At 41.7% G+C, this 21,538-nt stretch overlaps 1 protein-coding gene across 1 annotated transcript in view; it reads right to left on the bottom strand.

Annotated features, from left to right (window-relative positions):
• The window catches only part of NDRG1 (N-myc downstream regulated 1), a 69,782-nt gene that overhangs the window by 34,657 nt on the left and 13,587 nt on the right, over positions 1-21,538 (bottom strand). The window contains exons 2-3 of the mRNA XM_075827957.1: positions 13,892-13,966; positions 12,516-12,551 (exon numbers count right to left, since the gene is read on the bottom strand). Coding sequence (XP_075684072.1) covers positions 12,516-12,551; positions 13,892-13,957 — 102 coding nt within the window. The 5' untranslated portion in view covers positions 13,958-13,966. The remainder of the gene's footprint in view (positions 1-12,515; positions 12,552-13,891; positions 13,967-21,538) is intronic.

Below are 21,538 nucleotides of genomic sequence, written 5' to 3'. Positions count from 1 at the left end.
TCTATCTATCTATCTATCGCATATCTATCTATGGCATATCTGTCTATCGCATATCTGTCTATCGCACATCGGTCTATCGCATATCTGTCTATCGCATATCGGTCTATCTATCTATCTATCTATCTATCTATCTATCTATCTATCTATCTATCTATCTGTCTATCGCATATCGGTCTATCTATCTATCTATCTATCTATCTATCTATCTATCTATCTATCTATCTATCTATCTATCTATCTATCTATCTATCTATCGCATATCTATCTATGGCATATCTGTCTATCGCATATCTGTCTATCGCACATCGGTCTATCGCATATCGGTCTATCTATCTATCTATCTATCTATCTATCTATCTATCTATCTATCTATCTATCTATCTATCTATCGCATATCTATCTATGGCATATCTATCTATGGCATATCTATCTATGGCATATCTGTCTATCGCATATCTATCTATCTATCTATCTATCTATCTATCTATCTATCTATCTATCTATCTATCTATCTATCTATCTATCTATCTATCTATCTATCTATCTATCTATCTATCTACCTATCTATCTATCTATCTATCTATCTATCTATCTATCGCATATCGGTCTATCGCATATCGGTCTATCGCATATCGGTCTATCGCATATCGGTCTATCGCATATCGGTCTATCGCATATCGGTCTATCGCATATCGGTCTATCGCATATCTGTCTATCGCATATCTGTCTATCGCATATCTGTCTATCGCATATCTATCTATCGCACATCTGTCTATCGCACATCTGTCTATCGCACATCTGTCTATCGCATATCTGTCTATCTATCTATCTATCTATCTATCTATCTATCTATCTATCTATCTATCTATCTATCTATCTATCTATCTATCTATCGCATATCTATCTATGGCATATCTGTCTATGGCATATCTGTCTATCGCATATCTGTCTATCGCATATCTGTCTATCGCACATCGGTCTATCTATCTATCTATCTATCTATCTATCTATCTATCTATCTATCTATCTGTCTGTCTGTCTGTCTGTCTGTCTGTCTGTCTGTCTGTCTGTCTGTCTGTCTATCTCATATCTATCTATCTATCTATCTATCTGTCTATCGCATATCTGTCTATCGCATATCTGTCTATCGCATATCTGTCTATCGCATATCTGTCTATCGCATATCTGTCTATCGCATATCTATCTATCTATCTATCTATCTATCTATCTATCTATCTATCTATCTATCTATCTATCTGTCTATCGCATATCTGTCTATCGCATATCTGTCTATCGCACATCGGTCTACCGCATATCTGTCTATCGCATATCTGTCTATCGCATATCGGTCTATCTATCTATCTATCTATCTATCTATCTATCGCATATCTATCTATGGCATATCTATCTATGGCATATCTGTCTATGGCATATCTATCTATCTATCTATCTATCTATCTATCTATCTATCTATCTATCTATCTATCTATCTATCTATCTATCTATCTGTCTATCGCATATCGGTCTATCGCATATCGGTCTATCGCATATCGGTCTATCGCATATCGGTCTATCGCATATCGGTCTATCGCATATCGGTCTATCGCATATCGGTCTATCGCATATCTGTCTATCGCATATCTGTCTATCGCATATCTATCTATCTATCTATCTATCTATCTATCTATCTATCTATCTATCTATCTATCTATCTATCTATCTAATATCTATCTATCTATCTATCTATCTATCCAATATCGATCTATCTATCATCTATCTATCTATCTATCTATCTATCTATCTATCTATCTATCTATCTATCTATCTATCTATCTATCTATCTATCTATCTATCTATCCAATATCGATCTATCTAGATATTAGATAGAGATGTCGTGTAAATATTTTCTAGATAGATACTTTGCTATCTGATACGTTTTTTTGTTTTTTTAACATGACAGTATAATACGCAGTACAGGCTGACCTCTGCTATACATCACACCACATGCTACACTAACATTCTTGCATTCACTAAAGCCAAATGGTATATTTGGCACGCGGTTGTCTATGCTATCTGATAAGTGAATACTCTAGGATATCACACACACTATATAGACCCCCACTCTTATTTACCTCAGTAGTATAGACAACAGGGTCATCCACATCCAGCACCATTATGGAGAGATGAGATGAATCGGAGTGCATAACCAGTGCCCACGACTTACAGGGAGACCCCCGTGTAGCATGCTTATATAGCCCACCTGCTGCTCTGCATAAGCACGCTACCTCCCAGCATGCACTGCTTCCACAACAAGCTAAGTAAGGATGTTCTTAACCTGGATCGGTGTCAAAGGTTCATCGTATGACAAATGCTCTCCCAATCCAGCTCAGACCACAAAATAAGGTCAACCTCAGAAAAAAGATGGGGGCCCCCGCGCTGGCAGCGTGACACCAACATAAATCCCCTCCATCACCAGTTAAGAAGGGCACGGCTACGGATGTAGAGCAGGCGTCCCACAGATCAGAACACCCCAACCTGTGATTCTGATTATTACTGGCAGGTCTCGTATTGAATGAGGTTAATCAGAGTGCGGATCTGCAGCAGAAGAACCTGCAAACCTGCGGCAGAAATTCAAGGATCAGCCTAAGGGCGGATTTACACGAGCGTGTGCGATTTGTGCGCGCAAAAGGTCCATAACAGCTCCGTGTGTCAGCAGCGTATGATGCGCGGCTGTGTGATTTTCGCGCAGCCGCCATCATTATGACACTCTGTTTGTATGTTTGTAGCACGTGGTGCTTTTCGGTTTTCATTCATTCTTTTTACTGCTGTTGCGCGAATCAGGCGCGTCACACGGAAGTGCTTCCGTGTGCTGCGCGTGATTTTCACGCACCCATTGACTTAGAGAAACGCAGAAATATCGGAGTTTTACGCCGCGGATTCACAGTGTGCAAAAATCACTGACTGTCTGCACGGCCCCATAGACTAATATAGGTACGTGCGAGGCGCGTGAAAATCACGCGCGTTGCACGGACGTATATCATGTTCGTGTAAATCCGCCCTAAGATTTCTGCCAGGGATTCTCTTGCTGAAAATTCTGTCGTGTGCACATACTCTTCTTGTTCCAATGAAAATTATACCTGCAGGAATCCAGGGCAGAGAGGAGCGCCCTCTACTGGTCATGTGCTGTTAGAGTTGGTCTAGATTTAATGATTGTCATGAAAAGCCAAGTGATTTTAGGTTTCATTATTGATAATTATTCTGTCTATGAAACTAAAAACCATTAGTTCCGACCAGTAGAAATCTGCTCCATCTGTTTGAGCAATCATTTCGATTAGTCTGATTTAAAGAGGTTTATGCAAAACTTAGTGGGGTCTCATCAACACAACCATTTATTTAATTTAGGCCAACGCAGAGATCAGCTCTTATCAGCAGAAGAATTTGCAGTCAACCGGACATTTCAGTGTATAACAAAAAGTTGTGCAAATACCCACGATTTTTAAAGACATCTGCTTGCAGTCAGTGAATACGAAAAAAAAATGTTTACATTTAGAAAACCTTCACATATGTAATACTTCTCACAGCTGAAGGTTTGCTGAAACTATATCCAGTCTAATTCTCGGACTTGTTCCGATAATTTGTTACAATGTGTCAGTGCAGATAAAATGTATTGATATAACGGTTGCAAATAGTCAGCAGTGAGAAGTTTTAGGTCTGTGCAAGAAATCAGCATCTGGATGTAATGATGCAAGTTCCTATTCAGTAAAACTTTCCGCCTCCTGAACTGTAGAGGTCACAGAAGCAGATATTGTAATCTGCTGTCAGTTATTGATTCAGTAAGTGAAATACAAGCAGTCATCCCGTAGGCAATAAATTGCTTGTTACATCAGATCTAGACTAATAGGGAATCATGTCCGCAGTGCTAGTCACTATATGGAATATAGGGTTTAGGGGATAGATCTTATTTGCTCCTGTCAATATGCCATAAATGTCTTAAGTGGGAATACCCCTTTAAGTACCAAAAACCATAGATTCCCCCCATAAGTGCGACAGAACAGATGCCCCTTTAAATTAATTTTTCAACCATATAAATTTATTACCTATTCACATGATAGGTGATAAATGTATAATTGCTGGGGGGCTCCATCCATCACTAGAATGGTGGTCCAGAATTTAAATGGAGCAGTGGTCGTGCAAACTTTATAGGACCGATAGAAACGGATGAACGCGGTGCTCGTATAGAGGAGAGGGAACGGGGGGGGGGGGCCCAGGGTGGGTTGTGGTCCTCAGCCATCATACATAGTGTAGGTAAGTATATGGTGCGAAATATATATGGTGGGAAACCCCATTTATGTGCCTTAGACACACATGCCGCTTTAAAAGGGTTTTCTAGGATACAAAAAAAAACTAAAACCATAAATGGGCACCACACTTGTCCATGGGATGTGTCTGGTATTGCAGCTCAGCTCCTTAGAAGTGAATGACGCTGAGCTGCAATACTACAGACAACCTGCGGACAGGTGTGGCGCTGCTTTTGGAAGAAAGTAGCCATGTTTTTCTAAGGGCATGACCACACATGGCGGAATTCCTCCGCAACTGTCCGCATCAATGCCGCACCTAATCCGGGTTGCGGATTACGGCTGCGGATCTGCACAAAATGTGCAGAAAATTGATGCGGACTGGCCGCTGCGGACTGCAGGAAAAGTGCTTCTCTTCTCCCTATCAGTGCAGGATAGAGAGAAGGGACAGCACTTTCCCTAGTGAAAGTAAAAGAAATTCATACTTACCGGCCGTTGTCTTGGTGACGCGTCCCTCCTTCGGCATCCAGCCCGACCTCCCTGGATGACGCGCCAGTCCATGTGACCGCTGCAGCCTGTGCTTGGCCTGTGATTGGCTGCAGCCGTCACTTCCACTGAAACGTCATCCTGGGAGGCCGGACTGGAGACAGAAACAGGGAGTTCTCGGTAAGTATGAACTTATATGTTTTTTTACAGATACATGTATATTGAGATCGGTAGTCACTGTCCCGGGTGCAGAAACAGTTACTGCCGATCGCTTAACTCTTTCAGCACCCTGGACAGTGACTATTTACTGACGTCTCCTAGCAACGCTCCCGTCATTACGGGAGCCCCATTGACTTCCTCAGTCTGGCTGTAGACCTAGAAATACATAGGTCCAGCCAGAATGAAGAAATGTCATGTTAAAAAACCAATACGCTCCGCACCACACATAACATGTGCATGACAGCTGCGGACTTCATTGCGGAACTTAGAATCTCCATTGAAGTCAATGGAGAAATTCCGCCATGAGTCCGCAACCAGTCCGCCACTGCTCCGCAACAGACAGAGCATGCTGCGGACACCACATTCCGCTCCGCAGCCTATGCTCCGCAGCGGAATTGTACGCATCGTGTAAACGAACACTGCGAAATTAAAGTGAAAGTCAATGGAGAAACGGCTCCGCTGCGGATTAACGCTGCGGAGTGTCCGCAGCGGAATTTAAGTGAAAATCCGCCATGTGTGAACCCGCCCTTATACTGTAAAACCCCTTCCTAACCCACAGGTGCCCCCTTAAATGTCTTAGTCACAGATGCCACCATAACACCTCGGCCACAGATACCCCCTTTAGATCCTCTACTGCAGGTGTCCTCTTAATAGTCCTAACCCACCTTTATAGAGAGCCCAGATCAGACTCCCCCATAATACTCAACCCAGACCAGACATACTCACCTCTCCCCATTCCTGCCGTCCTCTTCACTCATGGGCTGGTGTCAGGACGATGTCTCCGGTGGTGGTGTTGGCAGCGAAGAACATTGCAGGAACGAGGAGAGGTAAGCATAAATTTTCTGCCCTTCCAGGAATCCCCCCTTTTTCTAAAAAGTCTCCTAAGCATTTCGGGAGAGCTTGCAAGTATGGGCTGGATTAAGGTTGGTGGGGGGCCCCCTCTATGACCTGGGCCACACCAGACCCTTTATTTCAGCCGCATACAAAATATTTTTCAACCATCCCGATTTTGGCTGAACAATGCCAGCGGAAAAAGTGGGCAGGGGTGGAGCTTAAAATATCCAGATTTTGGGGATTTCAATGTTGGTAAGTATGATTTATGCACTTCATGCACCTCTACTTAGTTGGGCAGGTTCACCGAATGGCCGTCAGGTAGGGAGGATGGTAGAGGTCCCGGGACTTGTGCCCCATATACCATCCCTATAATTCGACTCTGATACTAGTGTTTTCTCATGAGGCACAGAGGCCTTGGGGTCACCCCCTGGTACCAGAGCTCAGGTGTGACTGCTACTCTGTACCCCCTTTAGCTATGCTCTGGTCAGCCCTTTTGTGTTCCTCGGGGGAGTGGTCTTAATTTATGTGATAATATACTGCAGGTCCTTATACAACAAATAATAGAAGCCAAGTTGGATCTTCGAGACCTACAGCAAAGCAAATCAGAATTTTACGTCCGTCGTCCGCTATGCTTTATCCCTTTAAGGTAGAAATAATTAACGTGAGGAGCCTGGGAAACACAATGTTGTTTGCTGTAATGTGATTATTGGGGCTATTTGTGCCTCTGACTTCATTGGACGTTTATACTCGTAACCGATACGCGGCCTGTTATTGCGGAGACAGATGGCGGCTGATAACAAGCAAACGTCACGGTTATTAGGGAAGGGGAGGAGGGGAGAACGCTGCAGTCTAGTATGGTAATCTGCTGAGGATGAAGTTGCTCGCCATCTGTCCAGACATTGTGACCTTTATGAAGCACAAGAATTGTTCCATCCACAGCGCTGGCCTGGACGGTGTATACAGAGGAGGGAGAAGAACTCAAAATGTCACGAGCACCATCTGCAAGTATTTATGTCATTCCCCGGAGCCTGTGCGGGTGACTATGTGCATATGAGGAATGTGTCGGACAGGGGGAAAAAATGGCATATTGTAGTGTAAAAAAAAACTAAATATCTATAAAAAAAAGGAAAAAAAAAAAAGAAAAAAGCACATGATAGATGGACGGAGGGGATTATACCGGCAGATTTACTGTAATAACTAATACTAGAGGCCACCAGTGACTTCTTACTTTGTGGTATATTGCTCCATGCCCCAACTGCTATCATGGCACTGCCCTTGTCACATACAGTCCTCACTAATAACACATGAGTGGTCACTGCTTCCTACAAAATCAGCACATTCTTCTCCAAAAAATACTCTGTGCTGCAGGGGATCCTGCTCCTTCCACTTGGTCTGTGACCTCTCAGTTGTCTCATACCCCTAGTCACTTCATGGCACTGCCCCGTGTCACATAGAGCCTTGTCCTCACTAAGATCATCACGTAAGTGGACAAGTCACTGCCCCCTACAAAATCAACACAATCCTCTACTGAAATACTCTGTGCTGCAGCGAACACTGCTCCTTCCACTACTCACATCGTGGCACTGCTTTTGTCATACAGTCCTTATGGAAAAAAAAAAAATCACATGAGTAGTCGCTGTATCGTACAAGATCAACACACTCTTCTCCTAAAATACTCTGTGCTGCAGTGGACCCTGCTGCTTCCCCTATGTACATAACTAAAATCCAACAACCCGGATTTTTCTTTTCCCCATCATCTGCCATTGGGGGAGGGTCGGGAGACCCCCGGGGAGGGTCGGGACACCCCCACACCCTCCATACACATTAAATATTTGGCAAGTTTAACTAATATCTTTGGGCATCCCCTCATGCACACAGCCTTGTCCTCACTAATATCACATAAATGGAAAGGTCACTGCCCCTCTACCCAAGATCAGCACACTTCTGTCCTGTAATACCCTGATAGTAGATGGAGCAGCACAGAGTATTTCAGGAAAACAAACGTAACTGATCTTGTGCATATCACAGGGACAGTGTCAAGATGTGAGGACGTTAGGTCCCAAGGAAGAAGTCCGATCAATCAGATACTAAAAACCAAGTGACTGTGGGAATGGCTGTATTGTAATTCATTCACAGCGAAGAAAACGCACTTTACTGAACGCCGCCGACCCCTTCATTCTCAGGATCGGTGAGGATCCCGCCGGTCAGACTGCTGCCAAACAGACATTGATGGCATATCTAATCTAATCCCTGTGCCATCAGTGTTCTTGTGGGGTGCGGCTCTATGAGCAGGTGTAGTTTTGCGCCAAGATTTGCGCAATTTTCTACTATGTTACTTAACAAAGACAACTCACTTTTCTATTTATTTAGCAAATTTGAAAACCCCTTTAAGGGGCAACTATAGAACTCACTACAAACATTGCAGGTTTTTTGGTGGCATTTTTCTTTTTTGTCTTGCATTTTTTGTCTCAGTGGTGTTTTTACAAGATTAGGACAAGGCGGGCTTTGGCTTTTTTCCCAGCATTTATTGGCATTTTTCTCCCATAGACCTCAATATGTCTTCTCTCTTTTATTTCTTTTTAATGGTGTTTTTCAGAATCAATCATTAGTCACAAAGAAGACTTTGAATCACATGATTTGCCATTTAAAAAAATGATACAGAATAAAACGTATGTAGCAAAACACCCATTTAGCAAAAAACGCCACCAAAAATGCCATAAAAAAATGCATGTACCATACTAAAAGAAAAAAAGTGAGGTTTTCTTATATGCATTTTTTTGGGTAAAAAAACGCCACCCAAAAAGTGTGTGTGAAGGAAGTCTAAGGCCTGATGCACACGACCGTAGCGGTTTTGCGGGCTGCAAAACCACGGCTCTGTTGCGGTCCATTTGTCTGCAAAAAAACCCTCTGTTGTGAATTGGTGTGTCACCAGGATTCACAGATCCGCAACAAAAAAAAATGATGGCACCAGTTCATGAGGCCGCAAATTGCAAACGTATAATGACTTGTTGCGAGTTTTTGCGACCCCGAATAGTTTCCCCGACATGGATTAGTGAAAATTACGATCGTGTGCATGGCTTCATAGAAATGAATGGGTTTGCTATTTATCCACAAAAATGCTGATAAATTGAGGACACAAAAGCACGGCCGTGCGCATGAGGGCTCAGGCCAGGGTCACACACACGCAGTTTTGATGCAGTTTTTGGCTCAAATACAGAAGTGGACACAAAAGAAAGAAGATTTATCAGTCTTTTCTTTACACCTTTTCGATCGTCTTTTGGCTTTAGTTAAAAAAAAAAACGGAGCCATAAACTGCATTAAAACTGCGTGTGTGATCCTGGCCTGAAGGTGCTTCTTTTTTCTTTAAAATGGCCATGTTATATTTATACAGAATCACTGACTCTCCTGGTATAATCACTAATCGCGTGGAAATGCTCTTTCGGGAGATCCGCACGTATGGCAGCTTTGGAGCTTGCTGGATATAACAACGGTTAAATGGATTAGCCTCCCCTCACTGGCTGACATACTTACATGTACGGGGCAAACAGGACCAGAGGGACGGGCCGATGCTGCGATCATTACACTGCTAAGACGCAATGTACAGAAATATGGAGGAGAGGTCTTCTCATTTAGCCTGAATTCTGCTTCATTAGGAAACATTGTATCCAGGATTGTAGTTTCCTTCTCACAGGAAGGAGAATTTATTGCTACAATTTGCAACATAGCGTAAAGGAGTTAAGGCCCCATGCACACGACCGTATTTTTCATCCGTCCATAAATACGGATCTGTAGTCATTTATAGTCATCCGTAAATCATCCGCATATACGGAGGGGTGTCCGTAAATACGGTCCGTATTGCATCCGTGATCCATCCGCATTTACGGATCCACAAAACAACGAGGGAGGAATCTAGGGTAATCCCCTGGCGCCGCATAGTAGCGCTTCCGTAATTACGGACAGCAACGGATGCACATCCGTAGCCGTCCGTAATTACAGAAGCACCCATAGACTTCTATGGGGAGTCCGTGACGTAATAATGGACAAAAAAATAAAAATGTTCTATCATTTCTACAGCATGGACACCCAACCGTAAAAATAGTGACATGCACTTCTTATTCGCGGGCGTCTTTTTACGCGCCGTATTTTGACAGCGACGCGTAAAATTACACCTCGTGGGAACAGAACACCGTAAAACCCATTGCAAGCAATGGGCAGATGTTTGTAGGCGTAATTGAGGTTTTTCAGGCGTAATTCGAGGTGTAAAACAACCAAATTACGTCTGAAAACACTGCGTGTGAACATACCCTTATACTTGCATAAAATGCTTAAAGAGGCTCTGTCACCAGATTTTGCAACCCCTATCTGCTATTGCAGCAGATAGGCGCTGCAATGTAGATTACAGTAACGTTTTTATTTTTAAAAAACGAGCATTTTTGGCCAAGTTATGACCATTTTTGTAGTTATGCAAATGAGGCTTGCAAAAGTCCAACTGGGCGTGTTTAAAAGTAAAAGTACAACTGGGCGTGTATTATGTGCGTACATCGGGGCGTTTTTACTACTTTTACTAGCTGGGCGCTCTGATGAGAAGTATCATCCACTTCTCTTCAGAACGCCCAGCTTCTGGCAGTGCAGATCTGTGACGTCACTCACAGGTCCTGCATCGTGTCGGCCACATCGGCACCAGAGGCTACAGTTGATTCTGCAGCAGCATCAGCGTTTGCAGGTAAGTAGCTACATCGACTTACCTGCTAACGCCGATGCTGCTGCAGAATCAACTGAAGCCTCTGGTGCCGGTGTCCTCGCTCGTCTGACACGATGCAGGACCTGTGAGTGACGTCACAGCGTGATCTCTCGAGAACACGGCTGTGTCTGCACTGCCAGAAGCTGGGCGTTCTGAAGTGAAGTGGATGATACTTCTATACACAACGCCCAGCTAGTAAAAGTATTAAAAACGCCCCGATGTACGCACATAATACACGCCCACTTGGACTTTTACTTTTAAACACACCCACTTGGACTTTTGCAAGCCTCATTTGCATAACTACAAAAATGGTCATAACTTGGCCAAAAATGCTCGTTTTTTAAAAATAAAAACGTTACTGTAATCTACATTGCAGCGCCGATCTGCTGCAATAGGAGATAGGGGCTGCAAAATCTGGTGACAGAGCCTCTTTAACATAATACTGCCTTATGTGCCTAAATAACAGTAGACTACAGTGCGCACAAAATACTGCCACACGCTCTCGCTCCATAATACGGCCACACGCTCGCTCCATAATACTGCCACACGCTCTCGCTCCATAATACGGCCACACGCTCGCTCCATAATACTGCCACACGCTCTCGCTCCATAATACGGCCACACACTCGCTCCATAATACTGCCACACGCTCTCGCTCCATAATACGGCCACACGCTCGCTCCACAATACTGCCACACACTCGCTCCATAATACTGCCACACACCCGCTCCATAATACTGCCACACACTCGCTCCATAATACTGCCAAACACTCGCTCCATAATACTGCCACACACTCGCTCCATAATACTGCCACACACTCGCTCCACAATACTGCCACACACTCGCTCCACAATACTGCCACACACTCGCTCCATAATACTGCCACACACTCGCTCCATAATACTGCCACACACTCGCTCCATAATACTGCCACACACTCGCTCCATAATACTGCCACACACTCGCTCCATAATACTGCCACACACTCGCTCCATAATACTGCCACACACTCGCTCCACAATACTGCCACACACTCGCTCCACAATACTGCCACACACTCGCTCCACAATACTGCCACACACTCGCTCCACAATACTGCCACACACTCGCTCCACAATACTGCCACACACTCGCTCCACAATACTGCCACACACTCGCTCCATAATACTGCCACACACTCGCTCCATAATACTGCCACACACTCGCTCCATAATACTGCCACACACTCGCTCCATAATACTGCCACACACTCGCTCCATAATACTGCCACACACTCGCTCCATAATACTGCCACACACTCGCTCCATAATACTGCCACACACCCGCTCCATAATACTGCCACACACCCGCTCAATAATACTGCCACACACCCGCTCCATAATACTGCCACACACCCGCTCCATAATACTGCCACACACCCGCTCCATAATACTGCCACACACCCGCTCCATAATACTGCCACACACTCGCTCCATAATACTGCCACACACTCGCTCCATAATACTGCCACACACTCGCTCCATAATACTGCCACACACCCGCTCCATAATACTGCCACACACCCGCTCAATAATACTGCCACACACTCGCTCCATAATACTGCCACACACCCGCTCCATAATACTGCCACACACCCGCTCCATAATACTGCCACACACCCGCTCCACAATACTGCCACACACTCGCTCCATAATACTACTACTGGAGCTATGATATAAGTTTGAGACAACCGACCAAATAATGCCTTTGCCCCTTTGACCTATGTTATACCCAAGCCCTGCTACTATATTTATGACAATTTATGTAATCCATAATCTTCATACTAAACACAAAATATGAGGAGGACACAAGTAATAAAAAAAACTTAGAAGAACTTGAAAATGTGACTTAATCTAATAGGATCAGTTCACAGTTCAGGACGGATATGATTGAACTTACCCGAATTTCATACTCTTGCAGTAATACGGTAATTCCCTAGAAAATAAAGAAAGGATTAAGATCTAATTCATTCTCTTAGTAAATTGGTCTGGACATCAATTCTATTAGGGTGTATTCACAAGTGCAATTTTTGTTCAGGTTTTTTTATGCAGTTTTTGAGGCCGAATCCAGGAGTGGATCATAAAGGGAGAGAAATTATAAAGGACAAATACTACTTCCCCTCTTATTTGAATCCAATTCTGGTTTTAGATTCAAAAACTGCATCAAAAAACCTGATCAAAAATTGCATGTGTGAATTCACCCTTATGGTTTGACGGACGAGCTCAGCTTTTAATAGCTTGAGATGCAAAATAACAAAAATCATAGTTAAGGATTTCACCTTTGATGAACATAAGAAATAAATGACATGTTAACCTTATTCTGCGGGTCAAAATGATCAAGGCAACACCAAATTTCTATAGTGTATTTATGTTCTACTACTTTTACAAAATAAAGAAAGATTGTTCTGTTTTGCCATATTCCGAGACCCAGAACTTTTTATTTTGCGCTTGATAGAGCGGCGTGAGGACTTGTTTTTTGTGGGTCGAGATGTAGTTTTTATTGGTGCCATTTTGCCATACAGATTACTTTTTGATCACTTTTTATTATTTTTTGGGGGGGGGGGGGGGGGGGGGGGGTTCGAAGTTGACCCAGAAACAGCAATTGGCAATTTTTATATTTTCTTTTTTTATGGTGTTCCTTGAGTGGGACCAATACTATTATATTTTAGAATAGTTTGGATCGTTACAGATGCGACAATACAAATTCTACTTATTTTTTTATTGTTTCCATTATACATAAAAAAATTTAAAAGGTTTTTATTAAATATTCTTGAACATTTTATATAGAAATATTTATTTATATATTCTTGAACTTTTTTTTTAAACTATATAAAAAAATATTTTTTAGCCCCATCAGGGGATTTGAACATGCGATCGCTTGTACATTAAACTGCACTACTTATGTATTCCAGTGTATTGCCCTTTATGTATTGTATGGAACACAAAACACTGGTGATTTCTGCATGTACAGAGTGATTCTGTTATTAAGACCCTACAAAGGAATTGCCATTTAAGCAATTTCCTAATAAATGGCGCTACCTTCATTGTTACTACATACAGTAATTTTACATATCAGTCTATCATGCCTGATGTTTTCTCTCTTTTTCTTTTAATTTTCTATCTGTTTAGAGTCGAGCCTGCAGGAGGCCTGGCCTCTTAAGAAAATTCCTAACGAGCGCTGGAAATTACATCCTGTAGCTATAGGGGAAAATCCCTGCTAATACCGTAATGCACAGGCCATTATATAACATGATGTAAGGTTATAATGAGAATTACCTCTTCCTTCTCCACCAACAGCGGCTTCCCTTCTCCAAAACTAAAGTCCTGGTGCTGAGTAGACATTCTGAGAGTCTGCAAAATAGAAGTAACATCAATGATTAAAATAGAAGACGTGCTGCACGATGATGCAGAACAAATATAATCACATGAGGTCAAATATCTTTAATCTGGCAATTGATATTACAGGAGTTCTGTTAGTCAGATATTAATTTCTAGTATGGAACTGGAAGATAAGGAATTTCACAAGAGCAATATTGGAAGACTAAAGGCTAACCAATTATGAGATTGCCCTGATAACCCTATCAGAATGCCCCCTATGGAGAAGTATATAACTGCTATAATACTGCCCCCTATGGAGAAGAATATAACTGCTATAATACTGCCTCATACTAACAAGTATATAAATACTATAATACTGTCCCCTATATACAAGAATATAACTACTATAATACTGCCTCCTATGGACAGGAATATAACTACTATAATACTGCTCCTATGTACAAGAATATAACTACTATAATACTGCCCCTAAATACAATAATATAACTATTATAATACTGCTCCTATATACAAGAATAAAAACTACTATAATACTGCCCCCTATATACAAGAATATAACTACTATAATACTGCCTCCTATGCACAAGAATATAACTACTATAATACTGCCCCCTATATACAAGAAAATAACTACTATAATACTACCCCTATATACAAGAATATAACTACTATAATACTGCCCCCTATATACAAGAATATAACTACTATAATACTGCTCCCTATATACAAGAATATAACTACTATAATACTGCCCCTATATACAAGACTATAACTACTATAATACTGCCCCTATATACAAGAATATAACTACTATAATACTGCTCCTATATACAAGAATATAACTGCTATAATACTGCCCCCTATGTACAAGAATATAACTACTATAATACTGCCCCTATATACAAGACTATAACTGCTATAATACTGCCCCTATATACAAGAAAATAACTACTATAATACTGCTCCTATGTACAAGAATATAACTACTATAATACTGCCACTATATACAAGAATATAACTACTATAATACTGCCCCCTATATACAAGAATATAACTACTATAATACTGCCCCTATATACAAGAATATAACTACTATAATACTGCTCCCTATACACAAGAATATAACTACTATAATACTGCTCCTATGTACAAGAATATAACCACTATAATACTGCCCCCTATATACAAGAATATAACTACTATAATACTGCTCCTATATACAAGAATATAACTATTATAATACTGCCCCCTATAGACAAGAATATAACTACTATAATACTGCCCTTTATATATAAGAATATAACTACTATAATACTGCTCCTATATACATGAATATAACTACTATAATACTGCCCCTATATACAAGAATATAACTACTATAATACTGCTCCTATATACAAGAATATAACTACTATAATACTGCCCCCTATATACAAGAATATAACTACTATAATACTGGTCCCTATATACAAGAATATAACTACTATAATACTGCTCCTATATACAAGAATATAACTACTATAATACTGCCTCCTATGTACAAGAATATAACTACTATAATACTGCCCCTATATACAAGACTATAACTACTATAATACTGCCCCTATATACAAGAAAATAACTACTATAATACTGCTCCTATGTACAAGAATATAACTACTATAATACTGCCACTATATACAAGAATATAACTACTATAATACTGCCCCCTATATACAAGAATATAACTACTATAATACTGCTCCTATGTACAAGAATATAACTACTATAATACTGCCACTATATACAAGAATATAACTACTATAATACTGCCCCTATATACAAGAATATAACTACTATAATACTGCTCCCTATACACAAGAATATAACTACTATAATACTGCTCCTATGTACAAGAATATAACCACTATAATACTGCCCCCTATATACAAGACTATAACTACTATAATACTGCCCCCTATATACAAGAATATAACTACTATAATACTGCCCCCTATATACAAGAATATAACTACTATAATACTACTCCTATATACAAGAATATAACTACTATAATACTGCCTCCTATATACAAGAATATAACTACTATAATACTGCCCCCTATATAAAAGAATATAACTACTATAATACTGCCCCCTATATACAAGAATATAACTACTATAATACTACTCCTATATACAAGAATATAACTACTATAATACTGCCCCCTATATACAAGAATATAACTACTATAATACTGCTCCTATATACAAGAATATAACTACTATAATACTGCCCCCTATATACAAGAATATAACTACTATACTACTGCTCCTATATACAAGAATATAACTACTATAATGCTGCTCCTATATACAAGAATATAACTACTATAATACTGCCCCTATATACAAGAATATAACTACTATAATACTGCCAACTATATACAAGAATATAACTACTTTAATACTGCCTCCTATGCACAAGAATATAACTACTTTAATACTGCCCCCTATATACAAGAATATAACTACTATAATACTGCTCCTATATACAAGAATATAACTACTATAATACTGCCCCCTATATACAAGAATATAACTACTATAATACTACCACTATATACAAGAATATAACTACTATAATACTGCCCCCTATATACAAGAATATAACTACTATAATACTACCACTATATACAAGAATATAACTACTATAATACTGCCCCCTACATACAAGAATATAACTACTATAATACTGCCCCCTATATACAGGAATATAACTACTATAATACAGCCCCTATATACAAGAATATAACTACTATAATACTCCCCCTATATACAAGAATATAAATGCTATAATACTGCTCCTATATACAAGAATATAACTACTATAATACTCCCCCTATATACAAGAATATAAATGCTATAATACTGCTCCTATATACAAGAATATAACTACTATAATACTGCTCCTATATACAAGAATATAAATGCTATAATACTGCTCCTATATATAAGAATATAACTACTATAATACTGCCTCCTATATACAAGAATATAACTACTATAATACTGCCTCCTATATACAAGAGTATAACTACTAAAATACTGCCCCCTATATACAAGAATATAACTACTATAATACTGCCCCCTATTGTAAAGGATCTGCCAGGCACAACTTCTGTGTATACTCCCATAGGTAATCAGTCTGCACCTGAGTCTATGTCTGTGAGACTGACTCCATCTTCCACCACTCAGGATGGCAGGCTTAGGAGTGGGAGAGCCTATCGCAGCCTGGCCAGACGGAGCTAGCTCCCGCCCTCTGTCTATTTATACCTGCCTTTCCTGTTCCTCCTTTGCTTGTGATTCTTCTCGTGTGGTTTCCTGGCCCAGCTACAGCTTCTAACTATTTGATCCTGCTCCATACTGACCCTGGCTTACTGACTACTCTCCTGCTCTGCGTTTGGTACCTCGTGCACTCCTGGTTTGACTCGGCTCGTTCACCTCTCTTGTTGCTCACGGTGTTGCCGTGGGCAACTGCCCCTTTCCCTTTGCTTTGCTTTGTGTTCCCTGGTCTGTTTGTCTCGTGCACTTACTGAGCGTAGGGACCGCCGCCAAGTTGTACCCCGTCGCCTAGGGCGGGTCGTTGCAAGTAGGCAGGGACAGAGTGGCGGGTAGATTAGGGCTCACTTGTCCGTTTCCCTACCCCCGTCATAACACCTATATACAAGAATATAACTACTATAATACTGCTCCTATATACAAGAATATAACTACTATAATACTGCTCCTATATACAAGAATATAACTACTATAATACTGCTCCTATATACAAGAATATAACTACTATAATACTGCCCCCTATATACAAGAATATATCTACTATAATACTGCCCCCTATGTACAAGAATATAACTACTATAATACTGCCCCCTATATACAGGAATATAACTACTATAAGGGCATGGCCACACGTGGCGGATTTCCTCCGCAACTGTCCGCATCAATGCCACACAGAATCTGCGTTGCAGATTCTGCGGCGGATCTGCCCAAAATGTGCAGTGAATTGATGCGGACTAGCTGCTGCGGACTGCGGGAAAAGTGCTTCCCTTCTCTCTATCAGTGCAGGATAGAGAGAAGGGACAGCACTTTCCCTAGTGAAAGTAAACGAATTTCATACTTACCGGCCGTTGTCTTGGTGACGCGTCCCTCTTTCGGCATCCAGCCCGACCTCCCTGGATGACGCGGCAGTCCATGTGACCGCTGCAGCCTGTGATTTGCTGCAGCCGTCACTTAGACTGAAACGTCATCCTGGGAAGCCGGACTGGAGACAGAAGCAGGGAGTTCTCGGTAAGTATGAACTTCTATTTTTTTGACAGGTTGCTGTATATTGGGATCGGTAGTCACTGTCCAGGGTGCAGAAACAGTTACTGCCGTTCGCTTAACTCTTTCAGCACCCTGGACAGTGACTATTTACTGACGTCTCCTAGCAACGCTCCTGTAATTACGGGAGCCCCATTGACTTCCTCAGTCTGGCTGTAGACCTAGAAATACATAGGTCCAGCCAGAATGAAGAAATGTCATGTCAAAAAAGCAAGACGCATCCGCAGCACACATAACATGTGCATGACAGCTGCGGACTTCATTGTGGAACTTAGAATCTCCATTGAAGTCAATGGAGAAGTTCCGCCATGAGTCCGCAACCAGTCCGCCACAACTCCGCAACATCCCTTGCATGCTGCGGACACTAAATTCCGCACTGCAGCCTATGCTCCGCAGCGGAATTTTACGCATCGTCTAAACGAACACTTCTAAATAGAAGTGGAAGTCAATGGAGAAACGGCTCCGCTGCGGATTAACGCTGCGGAGTGTCCGCAGCGGAATTCAAGTGAAATTCCGCCACGTGTGAACCCAGCCTAATACTGCCCCTATACACAAGAATATAACTACTATAATACTGCTCCTATATACAAGAATATAACTACTATAATACTGCCCCTATATACAAGAATATAACTACTATAATACTGCCACTATGCACAAGAATATAACTACTATAATACTGCCCCCTATATACAAGAATATAACTACTATAATACTGCTCCTATATACAAGAATATAACTACTATAATACTGCTCCTATATACAAGAATATAACTACTATAATACTGCTCCTATATACAAGAATATAACTACTATAATACTGCCCTCTATATACAAGAATATAACTACTATAATACTGCTCCTATATACAATAATATAACTACTATAATACTGCTCCTATATACAAGACTATGACTACTATAATACTGCCCCCTATGGACAAAAATATAACTACTATAATACTGCCCCCTATGGACAAGAATATAACTACTTTTACCTGTCCACAGGTTGTGTGTGGTACTGCGGCTGAGCCACATTCACTTTAATGGAGCTGTAAAACCTGGAATAAAGCTTCCATATTTTTCTATTACTGTACAACCTTTTCGTTCAAGACAAATCCTCTCTAATGCATTTTAATGCGGTATTCCAACAAATCACATTATCAGAAAAACGGGGGTTTCATTACCCCTACTGCACTGTTAAATTCCTCCCCTGCATCCAGTATGAGGGGAAGCAGGAGCGTGCAGGGCACTTTCATTGTAGTCTGTGGGATTTATGGAAACAGCCAAGTGCGTTCCCATAGACCTTAATGTCATTTGGCGGAATACTCTGCTAAGCCCGGGGGCCAGGGGGTCTCAATCTCCCTCCTCGTCTTTAATACTCTAATATACAGATCTGTTTAGGGAAGAAACTTGGACCCAAATACAATCCTGAAACAAGGTGTAAATCTCTTCATCCATAGACTTCATGGAAGGGGCTGATGAGACATTTTCAGCTTTTGGAAATACAAAAATGTCAAAGTTTTTTATTAAAATCTGCAGCAAACCAGAAAAAAAAAGGAACAAATATGTGGCAATGATCCAGCACAATCCGGGATAATAAAAGAAGCATGGAGACGAATCTCTGAGATCCAACATGTATCAAGGGAATGTAACAAACTGGCAAAGAAAGGAAGTGAGAGCAAGGACTGGAACAATCCAAATAGATGGCGGACACTACACCTCCCAACATGACCAGAATATAATTCTAATATACTCTATGCATAAAAAACTACAACCCCCAACATGACCCAATAACTAGACATGATTATACAATTGAACATACAGATAGACACTGAACAAGCTGGGAATGCTGGGAATTTCCGGCTCTGAAGCCAATGGACTAGTGAGTGCAACTCTGGAGTATAATACAGGATGTAACTCAGGATCAGTACAGGATAAGTAATGTAATGTATGTACACAGTGACTCCACCAGCAGAATAGTGAGTGCAGCCCTGGAGTATAATACAGGATGTAACTCAGGATCAGTACAGAGTAAGTAATGTAATGTATGTAAACAGTGACTCCACCAGCAGAATTGTCAGTGCAGCTCTGGAGTGGGTGGAGTAGGACGTGTGGAGAGAGCTGCTGAGACTTCCCTGCAGGCCTTAGATCCAGGGACTTTCCTTATCCTATGTGCCCAGGCCTCATAACATCTGCCTGGGCTTGGAAAGTACCCTGAGGGGGGTTCCATCCTAGGATGGAGCCTCAGACCTCTACCTCCCGGAGCATGCCAGCGGGGGGTAGAGGGTCATCCCAGCTGGCTGGGAATATGCAAACGGTCTCAGGGGTGAGGAGATAATCTCGGGGCAAGGCTGTCCTGGCCCCCCCCGAGGCTGGAACCCTGGATAAGGGTATGGAGACGCGGTCCGGCAGGGTGATAGAGGTGTTGTCGTCTGGAGAAGGACCAGCACTGTCCGGACATTTCGATGGCAGTCATGTGGAGGAATGGGGACAGCTGAGGACCGGAGAGACAGTGGAGAACTTCAGCTCCCGTCTGGCTATGCGGTTGGAGGAGTATCGAGACCTCAGGAAGTCGCTCTGTGCGGACTTGGCGGTCGCCAGAGGAAGGGCTGCAAAGGCCTCAGGTGGTAAGAGGTCCCGATACCGTTTAAATGTGAAATCCTTGTTGGAGGAAATAAAAGAAGTGGAAGAGAGACGAGATGAGATTGTGGCAGGCGGAGGGGTGTTTGGAGAAAAATTAAAAAACGAAGAGAGGTTTGCCGAGATGGCAGCATCTATAAAAATAGAAAGCATGGAGGAAGACAGCAGAGCCCCAGACACAGCAAAGGAAAATGTGGGGGAGAAAATGGAGATTGAAAATGTAAAGTCCAGAGAAGGCACAGATTCTGAGGCACCCAGGAGCAGTGAGGAGGAGGAGGGTGGACACACAGCTGGGAGAAATCAGGAGTGTTTTGAAACTGACAGTGAGTGGCCTCCAGGATTACTCACTCAGATCCGTAATGTGGAGTCGCCGGTATCCTTCCAGGGATTCTGTTTCGGTGCAGAGTTACCCGCAGAGGAGGAAAAGAAAAAGAAAAAAAAGGAAAAGGAAAAAAAATCTGCTAAAGGTTCATTTAAACTGGTGTATACAGCAAGATCCTTCCTGTGCTCTGAGCCTGATGAAAGTCAGGATCAGGGCACAGGTCCCGCAAGACCCCGAGCTCAAGCCTCTGCAGTGGGGC

Source organism: Rhinoderma darwinii, chromosome 5 (assembly GCF_050947455.1).
Source record: "Rhinoderma darwinii isolate aRhiDar2 chromosome 5, aRhiDar2.hap1, whole genome shotgun sequence".
NCBI classification, from domain to species: Eukaryota; Metazoa; Chordata; class Amphibia; order Anura; family Rhinodermatidae; genus Rhinoderma; species Rhinoderma darwinii.
The sequence above is the reverse complement of the archived record's forward strand: the minus strand, read 5'-3'. Positions and strand labels throughout refer to the sequence as shown.